The sequence below is a fragment of the Paramormyrops kingsleyae genome, chromosome 10 (genome assembly GCF_048594095.1).
Source record: "Paramormyrops kingsleyae isolate MSU_618 chromosome 10, PKINGS_0.4, whole genome shotgun sequence".
Taxonomy (NCBI): domain Eukaryota; kingdom Metazoa; phylum Chordata; class Actinopteri; order Osteoglossiformes; family Mormyridae; genus Paramormyrops; species Paramormyrops kingsleyae.
Window position 1 is genome coordinate 18,683,186 of NC_132806.1, and position 24,163 is coordinate 18,707,348.

Genomic DNA, 24,163 nt, shown 5'->3' on the forward strand with positions numbered 1-24,163 from the left:
ATATACACAAATCAATGGGCAGTGACATTCTAGAACTGTGTGGTGTTTGGAAATTTGATAACTGTTAATGCTACCTTTTTGTGAACAGGGAAACTGATACACACTTCTCTTCTGACACTGACTTTGAAGATCCTGATGGGAAGAATGCAAACCCAGGCAAAGGAAAGGTACAAAGCTACGCGTGTGTACTGCAAGTAGCAGGGCTGATTGATAGGATCTGGTATTTATACTGCACTTGCTTTTGCCATTGTTGACACCGTCGGTTCTGGGCTGCGGGAAACGTCTGTGCTGTTTTCTAACCACACTCCTCTTGTGGTCCTTCAGAGCACCAAGAAAGGAAAGAAGGCTCCTGGAGAGAAGGGCAAAGGTGGGGCTGGGGCCAAGGGTGGAGGAGCCGGCCGCATCAATGGGCATCACCAGGAGAACGGCGTGGAGAACATGATGCTCTTTGAGGTGGTTAAGCTGGGAAAGAGTGCCATGCAGGTAAGTGGTGGTTAAGCTGGGAAAGAGTGCCGTGCGGTCAGTGGTGGTTAAGCTGGGAAAGAGTGCCGTGCGGATCTGTGGTGGTTAAGCTGGGAAAGAGTGCCGTGCAGTCAGTGTCCAACAGATGCACCTCCCTTCCAAACTGCTTAAGGTCCTTATCTGCCATATGTAAGCACATAATGCAACAGTTTATACAGAAAATATTGAATTACAACTAAATATTATAGCTTGAAAAAGTTGTTCATTATTAAATCTTTGTTTATTTGCAGTCTGTTGTCGATGACTGGATTGAGTCCTACAAGCACGACAGAGATACGGCACTTCTCGACTTAATCAACTTCTTCATCCAGTGTTCGGGATGTAAAGGTATATTTCCGTTTTGCTACAATATGTGCTTATCTCCCTTTTTATAACCTTGTTCTCAGTTGGAGTAAATTATGAATGCTCTCCTCTCCATGTCAGGTGTTGTCAGTGGGGAAATGTTCAGACACATGCAAAACTCAGAAATCATCCGTAAGATGACAGAGGAGTTTGATGAGGTACGCATCGGGCAATTTTAATTTAAATTGCGAGAAATAATAGGCTGCTTTAAAATTGCAACGCCTACAGTTATAATTGAAGGTTTTGGATTAACACCCATGCATCGGTAATGCAGCTACCTAATGTAGGAGCATTTAAATGAGTGTTAATGAAAATGAATGAAGGTAATTAAAATAATGTTCACATATTTTGGGGTTCAGTTAAATTGTTCCATCAACATTGATTTCTGCGCTTAAGTTCCCCTCCAGGTATTAATATACTTGATCGAATTCAGTTGGTAGCCTATTTCTGTTCAGTAAAAGTATCTTGCAATGCTCAATTGTTTTTCTCTTTTTAAATTTGGTGTTGCCCTTCTAGATTCTGCACATTACACGGTCTTGTCTGCTTCTTTAGGACAGTGGCGACTACCCATTAACCATAGCTGGGCCACAGTGGAAGAAATTCAAATCCAATTTCTGCGAGTTCATCGGGGTGCTGGTTCGGCAGTGTCAGTACAGTATCATCTACGATGAGTACATGATGGACACTGTCATCTCACTGCTGACGGGCCTGTCAGATTCCCAGGTTCGGGCCTTCCGTCACACCAGCACACTAGCAGGTGAGAACCAGCAGCATGGCCAGCCAGTATGTGGGGGGATATTTTGGCCGGGTTTCCCTTTCTGAAGCTCCCTGATGTTATTTTTCTGGAGGGCAGACCTTGTTTCGTTGACTCAGGCCTTTCCCTGACTTTCAATCCTCCAGCCATGAAGCTCATGACGGCCCTGGTGAATGTGGCGCTCAACCTCAGCATCAACATGGACAACACGCAGAGGCAGTATGAGGCCGAGAGGAATAAGATCATCGGCAAGCGGGCAAACGACCGACTGGAGCTTCTGCTGCAGAAACGTAAAGAGGTAAAAAAATCAGCCATCCTTAAAGCCGCTTCTGACTATGTCTTTGCTCAATATTTCAAAAGCATTCGCTGTACTAGTTAGAAATCTTTGGAATTTTTATGGTTTATTTTAAGCGCACTCCTTGATAATTCCTCAGAAGACAAGTTTACTGTATTACAGTAAGAAAGCTGAAACCTGTAATTTATGCCAGCCTTGAAGAAAAAGTGCAACCTTTCCTCTGTAGATTAAATGCATGACTGAAATTGTGCTCGGAAAGGCAGTGCCTGTCAAGGAGTGTATCGGTGAGACTGTTTAGGATTTTTATTTCAGTCCTCAGGGCCCTCTTGGAGTGGTGCTGTTTATCTGGCAGTATTAATTAACTTTGAGTTACATAACAGCGTTGCCTGCTGGGATACCATCTGCTAGCTTGTGTAATTTGAAAAATGTCATGGCAGTGAGCATAGTCTTCATTACAAAACCAAAAGCCTGATATATTTTTAAGTACTAGTCAACAAAACACATTCTTCTCTCCTAGGCAATATGTCAAATGGTTGAATTTTTGTTTTTAGTTGTGAAACAATTTGAAGATTTTTGGCTCACAGTGTCTTTCTTCCAGCTTCAAGAAAATCAAGACGAGATTGAAAACATGATGAATGCAATATTCAAAGGCGTTTTTGTTCACAGATACCGGTATGTGGATTGCCCCATAGCTACTCATTTCCTTGAAGTTGTTTAACTTTTGTGAAGTAGCAGTATACACTGCAGTGCGTTTGATATACTGCAGTTGTAACTAATATATCGATTTGTTTGATCTGCAGTTAGGTTTGTGGATACTGTGTTTTAAGAGTACGTTGCACAGTACTTTGAATAGTACTATAGCACAATATGTTATATAATGGGGGGTCTAGGCTTCTAATGTTGACCTCGTCACCCCATAGTGATGCGATAGCAGAGATCCGTGCTATCTGCATCGAGGAGATTGGAGTCTGGATGAAGATGTACAGCGACGCCTTTCTGAATGACAGTTATCTGAAGTACGTGGGCTGGACAATGCACGACAAGGTGGGTCCGTCTTCCCAAGGAATATTTCTAGTTTTGCTGTGTGGTTGTAATTGAAGGAGCCCAGTTTTAATGATCTGCCTCTCGTTTCTAGCAAGGTGAGGTGAGACTGAAGTGTCTAACTGCTTTGCAAGGCCTCTACCACAACAGGGAGTTGAACACCAAGCTAGAGCTTTTCACCAGCCGCTTCAAGGTGAGTGCCTGTGCTGTGGAGGCTGTCTCGTCGTTGGCTAGTCTTCTTTCTTTCATCCTGATAAACGTATCGCGTGACATTGCTGTTAGCTACCTCACAGTATGGTCCCATCCTATGTAGCATTAAATGCTAGTTCCTCCCCAGCCCACCAGACCTCTAACAGAGCTTCACCGAGTGATCGTTAATGTTCAGTGAAGCCTGTTGAAGCATTAGCATATTAGAAGTTATTCTGTGCAGAATATTGACTTTATTTTCCATCCCATCAGGACCGTATTGTGTCAATGACACTAGACAAGGAGTACGATGTTGCAGTGCAAGCAATAAAGCTTCTTACCCTTGTGTTACAGTAAGTCGCCCCCCCCCCCCCCCCACCACCACCCTTTAGTAAACTTAGTGAACTTCGGCTTTTCCATGGGCTCTTTCTCCTTGACCTGAACCCCCACCTTCTTTCTACAGAAGCAGCGATGAAGTCCTTACTGCCGAAGACTGTGAAAGCGTCTATCACTTGGTCTACTCAGCTCACAGGCCAGTCGCTATAGCAGCTGGAGAGTTCCTTTTTAAGAAGTGAGTATCACCATTTAGCAGTATATTTCACTCACTCTTCTATCAGCGTGCTTCATCTGTGCATTAAATCTTGTCATCACAGAGTAACATTTATCAGTAAGGGTGATGTGCCTGGCATACAGATGTGAGGCTTGTAGTAGACATTGCCCACAGCCATCAAGCAGGCAGCCAAAAACGTTGCCCTGTGCTCATGAATTGGATAAAGAAGCCATTTATAGGTGTTTTTAAAATGCTGTTAAGGCTGTGAGTGATGGTCATTATCTGCTGAGTATTATATGAAAGCCTATGGTCTAAATATTACTGAGATGAAATCTGGCACCTTTAGCTTCAGTCCTGTTTCAAAGAATACTGATTCATTGTGCATAATGGGTAAATAATTCTCTTGTGGAGGGTGTTTGTCCATTTTCCATTTGTCACGTTTCTAATTAAAATAGCGTAATATCAGTCTTTCATCCTGTTGTGTGTTGAGAGGACAGAGATGATTCCAGCCTTGTCTAATGCAGACTCTTCAGTCACCGGGATGCTGAGGAGGAGGCGGTGTCCAAACGGAGGGGTCGGCAGAGCCCCAACGCTAACCTCATCAAGACCACTGTCTTTTTCTTCCTGGAAAGTGAGGTAAAGCTGCATTCGCTAATATCAGAGAATTGTATATATCGAGAAGATATTTACCTGTTGATTTCTGTTTTTGGCTCTCCGGAAGCTTAGACTTTTACAGACTGAAGTAGGTCAGATGGGAGGAAAGGTGTCATGTTTTCAGTCTTTTTTTTATTGCAGGGGTCACCAACCTTTTTGAAACTGAGAGCTACTTCACGGGTACTGAGCCATACGAAGGGCTGCCAGTTTCAAACACCCTTCTAAGCATATCTAAACTTCATGTATAATTTTAAATGCTTTTTTAGATATTGTCATTTTTAAATCTATATAAATGCAAATGTGATTAAAGAACAGGATAAATTTGAATTTTAGGCGCTGCTCACTGGTGAGTTGTGCTATTTTTTAGAACAGGTCCGAGGGCGACTCGTGGTCCTTGGGGACATCCTGGTGCCCGCAGGCACCATGTTGGTGACCCCTGTTTTACTGAGCATTGTGTGCTTTTCCAGTCCCCTGAAAATGTAATGTCATGGTTGTAAAGATGGTTCAATTTATTTTTTGTTTTGTAAGTTTAAGAAATCACACGTGTTTAAAAACATTTCAGTTAATTTTTTTTTTTGAAAGGCTGCAGTACAGTTATTTCACATTGAGTGTGTTTGAGAGTGTCAAATACTTTAAAGATAATGAAAAAACATCAAATGAGTAGGTGAGGTGTGTGGCTCAGCAGGTCAGGCTCCGGTGTAGTAGTCAGAAGGTTGCTGGTTTAAATCTGATCCTTGAAAGAATGGTCACATTTAACTTGAATTGAAATTTTCCATCAATGATGATCAGAGGTATTTGAGTCTTTTGTGGTTAGGCACTGGAACCAGCTTTATGATCCACCCACGGTTGGGTAGTATGGACTATCATGACTGCTTGTCTTATTTAAAATTATTAAAACCTTGTACACAATACCCAAGCCTACATGGACTCAGTCGGCAAAGAGGGCACATGGCAGTAGAGCTTTTTACAGAAAGTCATTCATAATTAGCTTCAGAACATGGAAGATGCATAATATAAGCAATACAGCGGATTGAAGCAAACAATGGCTTGTTGAGAGGTTATTTTATGCTAAGACAGAACCAAAAGTATGGTATTTCAAGCTGATGGTTTTCCACTGGTATAAAAACTGACTAGTATATTATAGGGCTCGAAGATGTACAGTATTAATATCATTGCATGTTATGCGCATGTAGTTCTTACATCGCTAGTGAGCTAGATACCTTATAGTACAGGGAGTTGAAGTTTTGCTAAAACATTTTTACTGTAATATGAAAAAGACTTGGCAAGCTTTGCAATTTTATGATTATTCCTTTTAAAGATTATCTAGTATATGTTTTTTTAAAAATCACTTTAGAATTTACCTCCGCTGCTTTTTGCATGAGTGCTGCATGCAATCATAATTATTTTCCTCTTTGCTGTTTAAATCATGTTCCTAGACGGGTTTGAGAAATTTATTTTTTAATTAATTTTTTTTTTTGCTTTATAAATACTTCCATATTTATTACAAAATCACATTGTGATGTTTGGAAATTTTTCAGCACCAAGCCCCCCCACTAGGCCTATATTATACTGCATGTACATTTTCCTGTATATCTCGTCATGCCATCCTGATCTTGCTGTACCTGATCTTTCAGCCAGATCACGATTAAAACTCGAATTTCTTAATTTGTCCGCACTATCCATTATCATGTGTCCCCCCCAAAGTCATACCTTTTCTTTAAGATGGCACTTGTGTTTGTTTAGAGGCACACTGTTTACATAACCAATTTACGAAGAAAGCATTTGCAAGTCCCACTCCAAAGTACCAAAAAAAGTACCCCAGGTAGTTTGGTACTTTAGGTACTGGAACTTTTAGTACTGGTGCTTGGTCGGAAGTCAGTGGAAAAGGGAAAGTATCAAGAATATGGTGCCTGGTGTGGTGGAAAAGTGCTCTCTGTATTAGTGTTGTACAGTATTTTTCTGTTTTAGAAATGACTGGATAGAAATTTTGAATTAACATCATAACGATTACCTTTTCACATTAATGGTAGACTTATTTATGTTGACCAAGACATTGACTTTAAGCAGAAGATGGATTGATTGATTATTTGAAATTTAAATTAAACGTCATTAATGAAAAAATCACGTTACTTTTGAATGTTTAAACTAGGGCTGCACGATGTTGGAAAAATATCACAATGTGAATTTTTTGTGATCAATATTGCGATATTTATAAAGCATAAAAGGAGTGCAAGATCTACACAAAATAAACTGTAGAGAAATAGAACAGATCTCCCTGTAGAGTCTGTTTGTAGTGTTTCTGCAAGTTGTGCTTGCTTTTGCTCAAGGTTATCTCTATGGAATCCAAAATATTTGCATACATTGGAAGGCGAATGGCTTTTCTTCTCCCTACTCATTTTGTTAAATCTGTGGCAAACGCGATGCATTCCAGTGACAGAGTAAAACTCGAAACCGTGCTCGCAGTTTGATGTCCTGTCTGTTATGGTCCACATGGTGTGAGAACTCAATATTTTGCACTTTGCCCAGCCCTGGTTTAAAATACTGTCATCTTTAAGGATGCTTCATTTCAAATTACATCTTTTGTTACATTAATTGTGTCTATTTGAGTGCTGTTTACAATTTGATTTCTAGCCAATTTTGTTTTGGCACTTACTTTTTGTGAAGGAACCATAGCTAAATTCCTCTCTCTCGTACTGCGTCCTGGTGATAGCAGGACTCCAGCGTATGACTGTGCGGTATTTCATTTCTGTGGTAGTATTTCTGCAATTCCTGGACAGTGCAGGTTTCCTAGCAGTGCTGCTTTTATTGATGTTTCTTTGATGTGTGATTCCCACAGCTCCACGAGCATGCAGCCTACCTGGTGGATAGCATGTGGGAGTGTGCTTCAGATATCCTCAAAGACTGGGAGTGCATGATCAGCCTGCTCCTGGATGAGCCACTGCCAGGAGAAGAAGGTAAATCCACGAGACTCCGGGAATCCTCTTACACCGGATGTATCGTAACTTGCTCATCAGCTGTTTCCTCTGTTAGCAAATTCATGAGTGCAGTACAGGATTGTACATATCATGCACAAGGAACAGGAAATTAAGGGAAAGCTTTGTGTTCTGAAAATGTATATGATGAGTTGGTTATTAAACATAGATTTTAGCCTATAGTCCTTTTAACCGAACCACCTGGGCCATCGAAGGCACACAGCAGGAATGTGGTGAAGACTTCCATCAATTGCAGCGTGCTGCCTGTTACTGTGAAAAATTTAGTAATTTAAATTGATGCCATCGAGAAGCCAGCTGGTCTGGTGGAAAAAGCCTAAGTCTAATTTAATGCAAAATCACTGCTTTGGTTTTGATACCCTCAAGATTTTATAGAACACATTAAAATTTAAATTTAAAAAGCACCAGACTTTGTGAATGATTACAAATTTAACAAAGTATTTCTAAAACTATTGCTGTTTTGGATGGTAATGAATGCATATGATTGAGTTGCTTGTCTTTGCCTTTAGCCTTGACTGACCGACAGGAGACTGCGCTTATCGAAATCATGCTCTGCACCATCCGTCAGGCCTCAGAGTGTCACCCCCCTGTAGGCAGAGGGACCGGAAAGAGGGTGAGCGCCTCTCTCTTACTGCCGTGTCTCACACGCTATTGCTACAATCTTCCACAAGCAACATTCATGCATATTACACTATTCAGGCTCCTATATGCATTCTGTGCATGTCTGTCTGTGTGTTTCATTATTGTGGGATTTATTTCTGTAAAATAATTTCCTAGGTATTGACAGCAAAGGAAAAAAAAACCCAGCTTGATGATCGCACAAGAATGACAGAGCTTTTTGCTGTGGCATTGCCACCGTTACTTGCAAAGGTACCTCTTTTCTTCGTTTGAATGTTTCAGTTCATTTGTACCAGCAAATTAAAGAATTATGTTGTGTTTTTGCTGTAACATTGTATCTTTCTCCCTTTCATAGTACTCTGTAGATGCAGAGAAGGTAACCAATCTTCTGCAACTGCCACAGTTCTTTGATCTTGAAATTTACACCACAGGACGATTAGAAAAGGTATGCATTATAATACTTTATCACAGTAGTCCTTGGAGGGTGTGTGAACAAATGCTTATTCATGTACTTTGTAATGGACAGGCCTGACATTTATTCAAGTCTCCATGTCAGGTTCATTCAAAGTCTAGATATTAGTAAATTATAGGCAAGCACAGTTGTTTGAATAGTCTTGGATCCCATGTGCTGCTAGGAAGTGGTAGCTTATTCACCTGTGGACTGAGTTGGGCCAGAAAAGTGGTTAAAATAACCCAAAATGTTTCAGTGTTGTAGCAGTGAAAATACATTTAAAGATTCAGTCAGCCCTCTGTATTGGCAGATTCCTCATCCGTAAATTCAACCAACCGCGGATCAAAAGTATTTAGGGGGAAAAAGTTCCAGAATGGGGCGGCATGGTGGTGCAGTGGTTAGCATTGTTGCCTCACACTTCTGGGACCCGGGTTCGAGTCTCCGCCTGGGTCATGTGTGTGGAGTTTGCATGTTCTCCCCATGTCATCATGGGGTTTCCTCCAGGTACTCCGGTTTCCCCCCACAGTCCAAAGACATGCTGAGGCTGATTGGAGTTCCTAAATTGCCCATAGGTGTGAATGTGTGAGTGCCTGGTGTGTGTGTGCCCTGTGATGGGCTGGCCCCCTGTCCAGGGTTGTTCCCTGCCTCGTGCCCGTTGCTTCCGGGATAGGCTCCGGACCCCCCGCGACCCAGTAGGATAAGCGGGTTGGAAAATGGATGGATGGATGAAGTTCCAGAAAGTCACAAAAAGCTACTTGAATTTGCCATGCACCCAAGCACTGCTCTGAATTCATAAGAATGAAGTATTGTTTTTGTGTGTGTGTGTGTGTGTGAGTGAGTGTGAGTGTGTGTGAGAGAGAGAGAGAAAGGGAGACTGGTGAATTTATATTTTCTGCATTTATATTTTCTATGTACAACAATTGTGTCTGAAATATTTACAGATTTTTTTCTTGACTTTATTCATGAAACAATAGTGTACTAGATATTATAAGTAATCTATAGATTTGAAGAATACAGGAGGATTTATATAAGTTATATGCAAGTATTAAGCTGTTTTATATAAGGGACTTGATTATCCACAGAATTTGGTATGCATGGGGGGTCCTGGAATCGATCCCCCACGGATACCGAGGGGCGACTGTACCTGCCATTAGATCAAACTTATGTCGCTTGTTTTTGAAAGATGTTACTGCATAAAATTTGGTATGGTTTACAAGAAAAATTCAGACCATTGGTGCTTTTATAGACCATTTAATGTGAATGGAGATAATCTAGCCAAGCTCATGCTTTTCCTTTTTCCTCACCTTCATTCCCTCAGCACCTAGAGTCTTTGTTACGGCAGATTGGGGAGATCGTGGCGAAGCACACTGACACTGAGGTCTTGGAAACCTGTTCCAAAACCTACCATGCCCTCTGCAATGAAGAGTTCACCATTTTCAACAGGGTTAACATTGCGCGCAGCCAGCTGCTTGATGAGCAGGTGGACAAGTTCAACAGGCTGCTGGAGGACTTCCTGCAGGAGGTAGGCGGGTGGTGCTGTCCATGTGTTAAGAGGACATCCTCTAGGAGAGTTCCATGGTGACAGTTAAGCAGGTGCTGCTCTGATCCTGAAATTCGCCTTTGACCCAGGGAGATGAACTCGACGAGGATGACGCATATCAGGTCCTGTCCACGCTCAAAAGGATCACCGCTTTCCACAAGTAAGAGAGAGGCTGGAAAAAGTTAGACTTCGTTAAACCAAACTTTTTAGATGCAATTCATAGAATGTTTATTAATTATCTCCCTTCCCCAGTGCACATGACCTCTCCAAATGGGACCTGTTCACCAGCACATACAAGTTACTAAATACAGGCATTGAGAATGGAGACATGCCAGAGCAGGTTAGTGGCACCAACCCTTCAACAAGCTGCAGGAGTCTCCATATCCCCCCTCAACAGGCACGGTTAACTTCATTCACTTTTGTCCTTTCTAGATTGTCATCCATGCTTTGCAGTGCACTCACTATGTCATCCTGTGGCATTTAGCCAGGGTCTCCGAAGGCAGCTCCAAAAAGGTACATATTTACACAGCATCTTCTTATAGCTATGAGGGCCCTAGGTTTATAGCAAAATGCAGCAGTTTAGCATTTTCATTGTAATAGATTAACTTCCGGCATTGCTTTGTTTTTCATGCTCCTTGTTTAATTTCAGGGGGGAAGTGTTAATGAGGTACAGCTGTACATTAGCCAAAGTTTAGTTTCTTCATGTAGTAATTGACCTAAAGTTGTGGCACACGTGCTGACAGGTCTTTGTGCTCCGCAGGAGGACATGCTCACACTGAAGAAGCAGATGAGGGCTTTCTGCTTGATGTGCCAGCGCTACTTAACAAATGTGAACACAGCTGTCAAAGAGCAGGTGGTTACAAAATCAGTCTGCATAAATTCCTCAGGAGTTGCCAATAAGAAGCGGACTGGACAGCAGATTTAAATTCATGCAAGAACTGCTTGCCTAAAATTGAAGCAGAATATTTATGCGTGTTGATGTTCCTTTGGCTCTGCAGGCTTTCACTATCCTGTGTGACATCCTCATGATCTTCAGTCACCAGATTGTGTCTGGGGGCCGTGATGGGCTCGAGCCTCTTGTCTACTCTCCAGATTCCTCCCTGCAGTCTGAGCTACTCAGCTTTGTTCTGGACCATGTGTTTATTGACCAGGATGACGATAGCAACAGTACAGGTGAACAGTAGTATTCTAGCCTACATATTTAGTGTGTTTCCCCCCCATTAAAGTAGTCAACTGTTAGAGTTGCAGGTACATAAAGATGTCAGCCATTTTTTTTTCTAGTATTCTATGTAATGTGTACCTCAGGGCCTCATAGCCAATTAAAGCTTTATATGTATTTCAGGCTAATTCATCCCAACCACTAGAGGGAGCAGGAATTAATTGAAATTTGCCACTGCATTATTAGCTTTATATAACATTTTTGTTTGTGTCATTTCTATATACAAACAGACGGACAGCAAGATGATGAAGCTGGTAAAATTGAAGCATTGCACAAGAGAAGAAATCTTCTTGCCGCATACTGCAAACTTATTATTTATAACGTTGTGGAAATGAACACTGGAGCGGACATATTTAAGCAATATATGCGGGTAAGACTGGCTGCTTTTGGCTGGTTTTCTGCATCTGTTTTTGGTGTCTGCTCTTAATGTGTTTTTTTTCCCCTCTTTACAGTATTACAACGACTATGGTGATATCATCAAGGAGACCATGAGCAAAACAAGGCAGATTGATAAAATCCAGTGTGCAAAAACTCTCATATTGAGTTTGCAGCAGGTATGGGTGCATTTTCTGTTAAGCATTTTGACCCTTCCTCATATGTACCCATGTGGCTGTTGCCTCCTCTGGATGAACTGTCACTTCACTGAATTGAATTTAAGGGAAAAGTAATGACCAACATGTGATATTTCACAGGTAAAATTTTGAGGCCATTTTGATTTTAGAAACGAGTCTGGGTTAAAAATAAGTGTCTACGGTCACTTGTTCATATTAACCAAAAACTATGCTGTTACTTTTTGTTTTATGATTGGTTTTAAGAATTTGAGCTGATGTAATGAGACCTTTACTGATAACTAAATTCTCAAACCATAAACCATAAAGAGGTGGTACTCTAACCCAGCTCCTACTTTCTCCTTTTATCTGTCTTTATTATTTTTTAATTGGTAGTTTTAATATTTAGCTGGACTGACCACCCTTCAAATTTGGCTGATGTTGTATTGCTCTTGGATTTAACATGGCTTGCATTTCTCCAGCTATTCAACGAGGTGCTGTCAGACCTGGGGTACAGTTTCGACCGCTCGTCTTCAGCCTTCTGCGGGATCAAGGAGCTGGCCCGTCGCTTCTCTCTGACATTCGGCTTGGATCAGCTGAAGACCCGGGAAGCTATCGCCATGCTACACAAGTAAGGCCCTGTAAAATGTGTTCATGTTTTCGGTGACATCTGTCACTTAAAAGGAAGGTTGTTGCATTTATAAGACTATAGCAAGCATGTAACAGAATGGACGATTGTACTCAAGTTGTGTACACACACACGCACACACACACCACACACACACATAGTTCAGGGGCGGCATGGTTTGGACAATGGATGGATATATATACTTTAAATATGGTCATTTGCGCTTTTGTAAAAAGCTTTGTCTTAATTTTAGGGATGGTATAGAGTTTGCATTCAAGGAGCCTAGTCCCCATGGAGAAGGCAACCCTCCTCTCAATCTAGCCTTCCTGGACATCCTAAGCGAGTTCTCCTCCAAGCTGATGCGGCAGGACAAGAGGACAGTGTAAGTCAAATATTCTCATGACTGCATAATCTAGCTGGAGCAGTTGACTATGGCATCCACGAATTTTAATTTTCACGCCGCCAGCTTTCAGCACATTGATGGATTATGACCAGATTAATGAGCAACTTGTGGTGCTGTAGTTCAGTTTTACCACTCCAAGTAACGGCGTCCTTTCCCCCCCCCCCCCCCCCCCCCCCAGCCACCTGTACCTGGAGAGGTTTATGACCTTCCAGATGGCCTTGCAGCGGGAGGACTGCTGGCTACCCCTCATCTCCTACAGAAACTCCCTGCAGGCCGGAGGGGACGACGACACCATGTCCGTCATCAGCGGCATCAGCAGCCGTGGCTCCACCGTGCGGAGCAAAAAGGCGAAGCCGGCCACTGGCAAGCGGAAACTGGCCGAAGGTACGGCGCCCCTCAGCTCGGGCGAACACGCTGCCGTCGGCCCCATTTCAGCCCCTTAAGGCCCAGCCCCCTTTCTGATCGCAGTTATTTTTATGAAAGAGAGCCTCCCGGCGCCTTATAAACCCCTCTTCCACGTTGCAGCAGAGGAGACCAGCAGCAGCAGTGACAGTATGTGGATGAACCGGGAGCAGGGTATGCAGACGCCTGTCATGATGCCCTCACCCCACCTCACCTCCACCGTCATGAGAGACACCAAGCGGATACGGCCAGAGGACACCTACATGGGGGTCTACGCCCTGCCCCCCGAGCAGCCGCAGCCGCAGCAGCACGCTCACGCCCAGCCGCCTCAACAGCAGCACCACCACCAAACACCAATGGACTACAAGTACGCAGGATCTCCCATGACTCCTCCACCCCTCCTCAGCTTAACCCCACGTTTGCGTGGCCAGTCTCCATATAACCTACCAGTTGTGGAATCTTTTGTCATTTATTCCCAGGATAGTACCCTAACTGTTGCAGTGTTGTTTTGTACTTGTTTATACAAAACCGTTTGAAGGATGAATATTTTTTGTCTAGTCCTAATTGCAGTTTGGCATTTCCCCAAAGAGGACGTGCATTTTCTATGACACTGCCAGTGCCGCACTGGAGTTGGTCTTCACTTACGGTCTGTGTGCAGTACCCAGGTGACCTGGATGCTGGCCCAGAGGCAGCAGGAGGAGGTCCGGCAGCAGCAGGAGCGGGCCGCCATGAACTACGCCAAACTGCGGAGCAACCTGCAGCATGCCATGTAATGCAGCCCTGTCTGCTTCCAATTATCCGTAGCTATGTGCAGTGCCCTGCTCACTGGTCTTATGGCACAGTACAGCTGCTTATTGATTACAGTGAATCAGCTGTTGAGGAAGTGGATAGTAGACGGTAACATGGCCATTATGAGAGAATTTAAACACTAAGTTTGGTGTTGTAATATGATTTTTGTAAACTTGAGTAACATAGCATGGTGTGAGGTACAACATTTTGATTGTTATACTACACAGAAAACGTTTTACTTTAGCATCTATGTGACACATCAGTAACTGCAGGAACCTGCATTTGCTTGAATTTCACATGAGTAACTTCCACACACATCCAGAGAACCTTAGGGACATTGACAGTATGTCCTATTATTTAGACTAATACGAAAGCCTAGCTGCAGCTTAAATGCAATCAAAGCGTAAAGGAAAATATCCATTATGAATGCAAATGTTGATCTGCAAAATAGGAAATGTTTTTTTTTTTTTTTTACCTCATTTCTAACGCTACGATTCTCATTTGCTGTTCAACCCCCCCCCCCCCTTTTGTTTCAGCAACAATGTTCTTGTAGTACATTTATAATATTGTTGTTGCGACTTTTTCAGCATTTTAGTGGGTAAATTAAATTAGTTTAATGATTAAATTTTAGCTTAGCTTTAGGAAACTTCTTGATATTAATGGAAATGCAATATGTATGTACTCCACGTTTCAGAACAAAAGATTCATGTGTTGACAATGCAAACAGTCAATAGTGGCATTCAGGTTAGAATTTATATGTATGAATAAATGTCACGGTCTATTCCTTTTAATATAGTAGGGCTAGACAGTCAGTAGAAGAATCAGAGTTTCAAAAAAAATTGGAGGTCTACCAGAATAAATGAAGTATTGTACCATATGAAAAGCACATTGGATGACAAATGGCACAGGAGTATAGCAAAAGAAAACAGATTTCCAGTTCTGTTGGTGTTGGAGAATAATGCCATTCAGTAACAATAATCTAAAATTGAAAATGCATTTTAAATTTTGAATCTGTTTACAGCGTAATATTAAAAGATATTTGCATCTTGTGATATGTGTAATTATACGATATGCTTACAACTTGTCCCTGAAAGTTGTCCTCAGCGTGTAATTTGATGTTGTGCATTATGCTTTCTTGCAGTCGCCGTGGCACTGGCCTCATGGAGGATGATGAAGAGCCAATTGTTGAAGACGTGATGATGTCATCCGAAGGTCGGATCGAAGATCTCAATGAAGGCATGGACTTCGACACCATGGATATTGATCTGGTGTGTGTTCAGTCAGTTTTGTGAACTACAGGAATTGGTTTCAGGAAGGTTCAAAGTTTTCTATTTGGCTCAATTTTTTTATTATTATTATTTTTTTATATAATATATAAAATAGTCAGACCTTGGACATTCACAAGGTTAGGTTCCAGAACCTGTCGTGAATGAGGAGGATTCACGGATGTTTTGGTAGAGTCACTAAAAATGGTAATATGTGCTTTTTCTGTAGTTTAAACCCTAAATATGACCCCAGTCGTGCTCCCAAAACACTTCAATTTCTTTTAAAAGTTAGTGTAATACATTACCTTTTAAAAAAAAAAATAAAAATGTTTGCTGTAAAAGTACAGTACAGTATCACCTAATGGATATTTGTCACACTAGCACATTTACACTACAGTATACTAATGTTATCCCTACTAATTCATAGAATTAGAATTTGCATTCACAGTAAGGTAAAATGAGTAAACGAATGGGACAGTAAACTTATTGACAGAAGTCATATATGAAACCAAGGAACAATTCAATAAAATACGTAAAGGAAACATGTACTGTACATACAAGGTAGAGGTATTCAATCAATTAAAAATTGCGTAACGAGGTACAGAAATAAGTTGTAAAAATACTATGTGTGCACTAACCACGAAAAAGAGAACAAAAATACATACATTAAAAATATTTAATAAACAGTAGTATGGGTACTCACCAATGATGAATATTGATTTAAGATGATGATGATTATGAATTAGCTCTGCAGTACGGTGAAAATATGGAAATGACTGCATAGCGTACATGAGGAGTTACGGCTCCAATGAAATATTCGCGGATCTGTGAATTACAAAGCGTTCTGACTGTATTGGGTCTTGAAGTATTTTATGTATAAAGTTTATCCTGTCTGACGCAAATGCAAAAAGTATCAGTATTAAGACCTTTCTTGTCTCTATTTTCTTTAAGCCACCGTCAAAGAATCGCCGTGAGAGATCGGAGCTCAAGCCAGACTTCTTTGATCCTGCCTCTATCATGGATGAGTCTGTAAGAAATCAGCCATTTTATTTTATGTTGTATAGAAATGCATGTGGTTATAAAACATCTATAATTTCACGCTTCAGAAAAATACCTTTCTTGTTGCCACTAGATGGCAATAAATTCAAGCTGTACAGGACAGGATGTTTCTAAGAATGTTCTAGTGTAGGGGTTCCCAACCTAGTCTGCCAACTGGTGTACGTCGTTCAAAAACGTCACAGAAATGTGAAGGGTCATAAAAAATTGAAAGTGTATAGATTATTTTTGGAAATTGACAAACCCCTCCACACTCCCCCCTGCATTCCATGTCCCACTGAAATAATATGGATGTTAACTGTGTTGCTATGGATATACATATTAAGATGGTTTCACTCAGTCATTGGAATTGATCTAACTTTTTTTTCTCTTCTAGGTCCTTGGGGTTTCAATGTTCTAAGCTAATATTGGATGATGTACGAAGACAAGACTCTTATGTGTTAACGTGAACCTCTAGATGCTGTGTAGATGTGTTCTCCGTGGAGAATCTCTCACACGATTCATGGACTTAAGGGCATCCAGAGGCAGCATTGCTGTTCACAGAAACAACTTGTTTAAAACTACTAAAACGTTTGCAATCATTGGGTAAGCTTTCCCTGTAGTTACACATTGGCTGACTTCTGAAAGCTGTGGAATAAGAGGTTGTTTGTAGCCATATATTAAGTATGTTTTAAAAAAAAAAGTGAGGGAAATGTGATGTGGTGTGAAGGCATTGTTCATTTTAATTAATGGGTTCTCAGAATTGATATTTTCTAAAAAAAAATAATAATAAAAATAAAAACAAAACAAACAATATATAGAAAACAGGGAAACTTTTTTGTAACTTATAAAGACTTTGTTTATGTATAGCCCTTTTGTAATAGTAAGTAATCAGGTGTAAAGTAGTAATTTATAAACAGGTTATTGCTCATCATAGTATTGATTTTATTCTTCAGAACTATCATGTGTGTCAAAATTGGGAGGCCTCCAGTTCTTTTTTTTTTTTTTTGTTTTGTTTTGTTTTTTTGTATCCCCCAAACTGACTATAGGTTAGGAGGAAAATGACTAGGTCCGCTTGTGCATGGTGACTGCTGGCCAGATTAATTGGAAATATTTAATCTACAGTTGCTCTTAGGATTTCCACACAGTGCAGGAAACCCGAGGATGTCTGTACAACACAGTAATCAATGAAGCTTACCCAAAGATTTGAACTGTTTGCCTGTCCTTTTGAGAGACTAATATTGAGGAAGCAAATGGGAACCTCCCCAGCAGTGCCACTGTATTGTCTCTAATAAAACAAAAAAAAACAAAAAAAAAAACAAAGCAGAGTTTGGTAGAGTATGTTTGTTGAAAAGGATTTTCTTTAAACATATATACGGCTTATTAGAGTGTTGGAATGGGTATTTACATTTTAAATAAAGTTATATAAATTGGTGCTGATTTTATAATTGTGCAGTTAGTTTTTCTTACTTTCAAATTCCAACCTAAAATTATGTTAAGAAATGTATAAGAAACTGTTTTAAAAAAATGAATGCATGTATAGCCATGCATTTAAGAAAGATTTTTAAATTTGTATTTTATATTGTTTTTTTTGTTTTGTCTTTGCAAAGTCTTCAGGTTTCTATACCTTTTTTTCTTATATGTAAATTAGTTTGGATGATAGGTATGTGAACAGACCCTTGAAATTCAGCTTTAAGTTTTTCCAATTTGAAATGTCATTTCACAAATCCTTAAATATGATTCTGTAACATAAAAACAATCTTAATCTTATTTGGACGTGAATAATATTCTGCAGTGCTTGGGCAGCTAGACAAAGCTTAAGTATAACTAACTTATCGTACAAAATGTACATTTAACTGAAATGTTTTGTCTATTGAGGTATATTCTTTCTAATCATTCCATGCCTTAGCCTTAACATGCTTGTCATACTAAACTGTTTTCTCACGCCGAACTCTTCCATGTAAGTAAATAAAACCAGTCATGTTCAAAGGTTGAGTTACTGAATTGTTTCAGATGAAAAACCCTTAGTTTCTGAGAAAGTAGATAAGCAGGCATTTGTGAGGCATATTGTGTTTTACGTAATTATTTTTACGTAAGTAAATACCTTCATGCTATGAAATGCTGTTCAGAGTCCGTCTCTTACCGCTGCATTGATGGAATAACTGAATAGACTGTGTGTGTGTGTGTGTGTGTGTGTGTGTGTGTGTGTGTGTGTGTGCGCGTGTGTATGAGTGTCTGTGTATTATAAGGTTCTAGATTTCAGTTATTCTATTTAAGAGTCTTTGTGAGCACTTTTTTACTCGTTTTCAACCACTTCATTGGTGAGCATGTGTGGATGAAGTGAAAATACATAATCAGACTCACAGACACACACACACACACACATACACACATTTTCCCACCCATATACCATCCCTGTCTGTTTTATTTTATTGTATTTGTCTGACTCTTTTAAGATGTAAGCCTTCCTGAGTTGTGACAATCTGAAGTATGATTAGGTTTGTTTAAGATGTCTTTACCCACCTTAAATGACCCTTGAATTAAACCTTTGTGGCTCAAATTGGAATCTGTGCATCGTGTTGCTTATATGGTGTTAAACTAATTAGCTATTTTACCAGTTGAATTAATTTTGCCAAAATGATTTGTCACCAAGAGGAAAATACTATTTTTGACAGTTCAATTAAAAGAATATTTAGCATTGCAATTTGTTTGTTTTGTGCGCATACACATTTCTTTGATTTTCTACACACTTGGTTTTATTTATTGCTTATTTACCTATGACTGCACACCATGAAACATCTTGTTTTTGAGAAGATCCTGTGAAGCAACCTATAATGTCAAATAAGTGAAAAGGTGCTTGTTGTCCATTGACCTTTTAGTTTAAATTGTGAGCACAGACCATTAAGTTACACAAAATTGATTCACCTCAAAACAAGATATTTCTCACATATATTGATCGGTAAAAATGGATTACTAAGTCCTTGAAAGCCGTTACAATCATCTTGTAAAGTTGTTTTTTTGTACCCTTACAACTATGAGAAGAACTTGATTTGTTTTGATGTAGTCTATTATACTGACCTATTTATTAAATAAATTTGTGAATTACAACAATGGTTGTACCTGTGAGACTAGTTCAATTTTATAAGCAGGCCTAATTTGGAGGAATTCTCCCTGGCTATGCACCCCCCCCCCCCCTCCCCAAAAAAAAAAAACCTTTCCATTCACCCTCCGGGCTGGTCTGTGAAAACCTCATACTTCATATTGCTGATATTGCTGTGAAGTTGAACTGTACTTTGACAGTCTTAGTATGTAGGCTTCCAGCAACTCAGCCAAATCATGTTTTCACTAATTTGCATGTCAATAAACTGCAGTTTTCAGGAGAATATTTTTTAATAATCTTTAAATCTCGGCTTTTGCTGGACCACTCCTGGACACCACTATGGGTCACCATAGGGATTGTATTAGCCAGGAGATGAGCAGTACCTGGTACTTGCTGACTTCAATTTTAGTCTGACAATCTTTTTCTTCATGGTTTAGGGTCCTATAAGTACCATTTGACAAACTTCAGGCAGGCTGTCATATGCCTGTAACTCAGTAATAGATTCCATTGAGCCACTTGCTCATGTAAACCTAAATGATGGAGTAATGCTGAGGTGGTTGTGTCTCCAACAGGTTTTCCCTGGAGCTATAAGGTCTGTCAGTGGCCACTGGCTTCTTGGTCAACTCTGCCACTAGACCTCCTTACCAAAATGCCCAATTTGGCTGGATGGTTAACTCAGAGTCCTGGGCATCCCAGCTTCTTTCATTGGACAATGATCATGTTCAATAAAGTGAATTTCTCACAAGGGGACTACAGTAAATGTTTAGAGACATCTCAAAGATCCAGATCCATTCTCTGTAACCACTTGTCTTATTCAGGCTCACGAGGGCAGGATGGGGCCCATCACAGGGCACACACGCACACTTACAGGCAATTTTGTAACTCCAAGTCACCAGTGTGTTTTTGGGAAGCTGAGTACCTGCAGGAACACCCATTGCTGCATGGGAAGAACATGCAGACTCCACACACGGAACCAAGGTGGTGCTAAACACGGTACCACCGTACCTCCTCCCATTGCAAAGATGATTAAATGAAATTGGATGCACCTGAGCTCAAGTGTAATAGCATGCATGGTGCCTTCTGACCATTTCATAGCTTAGAGTTGGCAAATGTATCTTGTTAGCATGTGATAGGTACGCCAATACCATCACCAACTTCAGTATACAAAATGTGACAGATTCTACAGCAATGTGACCACATACAATACACAATTACAGTTCTTTTGGTCAGGGGTTCAAAGCAGAAACCATGTGTATGTGTTTTCTCTCACAATTCCTCTCTGTGTTTCCGGTCCTTGGGGACCTGCAGACAGTACACGATATTGCTGGGAGCAGGAAGGTAGCAAAAATGTGAACTGTCTGGCAGGGAGCTGAGAGGGAACAAAAATGTGGACTGTCTGGCAGGGAGCTGAGAGGGAGCAAAAATGTAGACTGTCTGGGAGGGAGAAAAAATGTGGACCATCTGTGGGTCCCCGAGAACCGGGTTGGGAAACACTGCACTATGTTGATCTTCCTATATATTCCCCACTAAGTGGGCACAGCATGCTGCAGCTACTGTCAAGAAGATTCACCTACACCATTACTTCCTCACACATCTGAGAGAGGTCTGAATGTCACTTCTAGTCCTCAGGAACTTCTACATGTAGGCTGAGAAGTCCATCCTCAAGGGATGCAGAATATCCTGGTACAGCAACTTCTCATGATAGCACCGCAAAGCACTACAATGAGGAGTGAAAGCAGTACAAATCATCACACTCACATTGCTCTCAGCAATCCAGGATATTTGCACCACATGCTGCTCCCGAAAGGCAGATGACATTATGTCTCCTCTCCTCTAGCAAGTGGTCCAGGCCCAGAAACACTCAGACATCAAGGATCTGGGATAGTTTTTACCCAGAGCGCTGCAGAAAGTGTCTTCATAATGGTGTCCCAGTCTGAAGTGCCACAAATACGATCTATGCAGCCGTTTATCGATTGTATCTATGCCTCCTGTTGCCGTAGTAGGGTAAAAAAAACTCTGAAAGACAGAAATCGTTGCAAGTTTTTCCTACTTGCATCTGCGAGGAGATATTGTTGTCAGATTTTACATCCATTTCTATCCTCAGGCCATACATAGCCTAAGCTAAATGAGTGAATACTATCATACACTCTATTGCACTGTGCCACTAAACTATATCTGATGGAAGTTATTGAGTTGCTGTGTTTCTTACAACCATCTGTCTATTACTGTTTACATTGAATTAATATTATATGGCTGTGTTTACAGTATTGTACCAATACAACAATAGATAATCTGCAGACTGATCCTACTCCCGGAGTGTCACTTTTGTAATGTCATTCCGTAAAGAAAATGAGATGGAAAGTTGTGAGAAATCCAATGTACTCTGTACAAGTGGCAAATAAAGCTCACTTGACAAAGGTCATAAGACTACTCAACAGTCAACGATTCATATTTTGCATGCACATTATTGTAAGATTGTCTACTGTGGCACTATTAATTGCTCTCTTCATATCTGTTGCCGTGTGGGTTAACATGCCAGTAAGAATTTCACCATATGTGGTACGCATGACTTTGAATCCTCTGAATGTGGAGGTGTAACTCAAAGCCACATGTGCGAGTGCTCATCCATTGATCACAATGGAACAAGTGGATTGGATGTGAATGATTTCTTTATTGCATGTGAATTCTTTACTGAGCTTAAATTCTAGTTTGGTAAATAGTAGTAAAAGTAGAGGCTTGACTGCATACTTCAAAAACTAACAAGCTCTTCATGTATACTCTGAAATTCTGCGATAAACAAAGATACATACTAAAATATCAGAAAAAACACAAACTACAACCGTTTCCAAAAAAGTTGGGAAGCAGTGGAAAATGTAAACAAAAACAATGCAATGACTTGCAAATCATACAAACCTGCATTTAACTGAAAACAGAACAAAGTCAGCAAATATTGAATGACAAATATATGCTCAATTTGGATCTGATGCCAGCAACACGTTTCAAAAAAGTTTGGACAGGGACAACAAAAGACTGGAAACGTTGTGTAATGCTAAAACACCTGGCTGAACAGGTCTGTAAGATGATTGGGTATAAAAAGAGCCTCCCAGAGAGGCAGAGTCTCTGTGCAGTCTGTGACCTGTTTTAAATGTACCTTCAATATGCCCTGCTTGGAACAGCTGATGGTGGTATTATAACACTGGGCAACAAATTTTAGGGAATTTTTTGTTTCTTCCATAATTTTGGGTGAAACCAATAGATTTTAACGTGTTGAACACAAATATTTATTTGAAATTTTTGAATCAGGTAAGGTTTTAAAGAAAACTGCAATTATGCATTTAACATTATAACGTCTTCAGTGACATAGGCCTATGTTATGATATTGCAACGTAAGCAACACAAGAGAAGATTAGAAATGGTTTGATGAAAATTGTCCGGGCCAACAATAGTCCCCCAGCATAGACGGACTCCACTTTCCCTGGTAACGTTTCTCCATGTTTGCAATTTCTTGGTGAAACCTTTCTCCATGTTCGTCACTGACTGCACCGAGGTTGGCTGGGAAGAAATCCAAGTGAGACTGGAGAAAGTGCAACTTCAGTGACATGTTGCAGTTCATTGATTTGTATGCCTGGAGCAGACTTTCAACCTGTCCGACGTAGTTTGGTGCCTTGTAGTTACCCAGAAAGTTAGAAACAACACTCTTGAAGGTGATCCATGTGACAGGTTCGACACCCTGCAGCAGGCCATCAAAATGACTGTCCCTCATCACTTCATGGATCTGTGGACCAATGACTTCTTTCATCTTGGCATCACTGATACGTGGAAATATCTGTTGCAAGTGCGCAAAGGCTTTGCCTTGCTTATTCATTGCCTTAACAAAGTTTTTCATTAGCCCAGGTTTGATGTGCAAACGTGGAAGAAATATTTTCTTTGGATCCACCAGTGGCTCATGTGCAACGTTCTTCTGCCCTGGACTTTAAGACATGCTTGGGCGTGCCTGAATGTACCCAAGTACATATGATGAGATAGATTTCCATGAAGGATTTGATCTAAATGAGTCTCTAGTATAAAATACATCAGTTATTTTTTAAAGAATACAATAGTTCTGACCTACTACTGCCAGGCATGTAAACTAGAATACCCATTACTATGCAAACCACTCTGATTCTAACATTGCTTCCCTACTATTAGAAAATTAGCTGTTTCTCAAAAACCTTGCCCACTGGGAAGATTTCAAAGTTATTTCTGTGATCGGCATCACAAAATCTATCTGGTGCACAAATTTTTTTTGAAGGAAACAAAAACCATGTTGACCAGTGTAACCAGGCCTGCTTTGTTACGCTGAATACTGTTTCATATTTATGAATATGGACCTGTTATAGGCACTTTATCGCCATGTGACTGCTGTTCATGTTACTATAAACAGTCCTCTTCTTTAGCCTGACAAATTCTATTATTGCATTCATGTTGTCTTCTTTATGGACCTGACAGAAAAACACATAACATTTATCGAATGGACTGGCTGCAATATGAAAGTGCGTATTTATAAAAATTAAAGCAAAACAAAAGGTAGTGATGTTTACAAAAGGTAGAGATTCTATTTGGCCCATTTGCTAGTAGAGGTGAATAGCCGTGATCTATGTGGTATGTTCACTGTTCCTGTAACCATAAATGGTTGCTAAAAGTAATTCTGAAGCGCAGCTTTTTCAGTTTTATCATGTTTCTAACATCTCTATTGTTGAAATGAATTTTCAAAGCACTGTGTGTATATGTCTTCCCTCCCCCAGCATTGCAATACTTTCACTCTTCCTCTCACGCTGCATAACTTGCATGC

General features: G+C 40.4%; 1 protein-coding gene across 4 annotated transcripts in view; it reads left to right on the plus strand.

Annotated features, from left to right (window-relative positions):
• The window catches only part of stag2b (STAG2 cohesin complex component b), a 37,731-nt gene extending 18,933 nt beyond the window's left edge, over positions 1 to 18,798 (plus strand). For 3 of the 4 annotated variants that reach the window (XM_023830528.2, XM_023830526.2, XM_023830527.2), the window contains 32 exons: positions 89 to 167; positions 325 to 483; positions 753 to 849; positions 946 to 1,022; positions 1,417 to 1,621; positions 1,765 to 1,916; positions 2,512 to 2,585; positions 2,834 to 2,957; positions 3,049 to 3,147; positions 3,414 to 3,493; positions 3,604 to 3,711; positions 4,215 to 4,326; positions 7,181 to 7,298; positions 7,844 to 7,947; positions 8,112 to 8,204; positions 8,308 to 8,397; positions 9,722 to 9,925; positions 10,033 to 10,103; positions 10,196 to 10,283; positions 10,376 to 10,456; positions 10,704 to 10,796; positions 10,942 to 11,116; positions 11,393 to 11,532; positions 11,615 to 11,716; positions 12,193 to 12,341; positions 12,592 to 12,720; positions 12,920 to 13,125; positions 13,267 to 13,510; positions 13,802 to 13,912; positions 15,074 to 15,200; positions 16,149 to 16,226; positions 16,630 to 18,798. In XM_023830528.2, the coding sequence (XP_023686296.1) occupies positions 89 to 167; positions 325 to 483; positions 753 to 849; positions 946 to 1,022; positions 1,417 to 1,621; positions 1,765 to 1,916; positions 2,512 to 2,585; positions 2,834 to 2,957; positions 3,049 to 3,147; positions 3,414 to 3,493; positions 3,604 to 3,711; positions 4,215 to 4,326; positions 7,181 to 7,298; positions 7,844 to 7,947; positions 8,112 to 8,204; positions 8,308 to 8,397; positions 9,722 to 9,925; positions 10,033 to 10,103; positions 10,196 to 10,283; positions 10,376 to 10,456; positions 10,704 to 10,796; positions 10,942 to 11,116; positions 11,393 to 11,532; positions 11,615 to 11,716; positions 12,193 to 12,341; positions 12,592 to 12,720; positions 12,920 to 13,125; positions 13,267 to 13,510; positions 13,802 to 13,912; positions 15,074 to 15,200; positions 16,149 to 16,226; positions 16,630 to 16,653 (3,793 nt within the window). In that variant the 3' untranslated portion in view covers positions 16,654 to 18,798. The remainder of the gene's footprint in view (positions 1 to 88; positions 168 to 324; positions 484 to 752; positions 850 to 945; positions 1,023 to 1,416; positions 1,622 to 1,764; positions 1,917 to 2,511; positions 2,586 to 2,833; positions 2,958 to 3,048; positions 3,148 to 3,413; positions 3,494 to 3,603; positions 3,712 to 4,214; positions 4,327 to 7,180; positions 7,299 to 7,843; positions 7,948 to 8,111; positions 8,205 to 8,307; positions 8,398 to 9,721; positions 9,926 to 10,032; positions 10,104 to 10,195; positions 10,284 to 10,375; positions 10,457 to 10,703; positions 10,797 to 10,941; positions 11,117 to 11,392; positions 11,533 to 11,614; positions 11,717 to 12,192; positions 12,342 to 12,591; positions 12,721 to 12,919; positions 13,126 to 13,266; positions 13,511 to 13,801; positions 13,913 to 15,073; positions 15,201 to 16,148; positions 16,227 to 16,629) is intronic. The other variant, XM_023830529.2, reaches the window with a different exon arrangement.
• Positions 18,799 to 24,163: the final 5,365 nt, after the last annotated feature.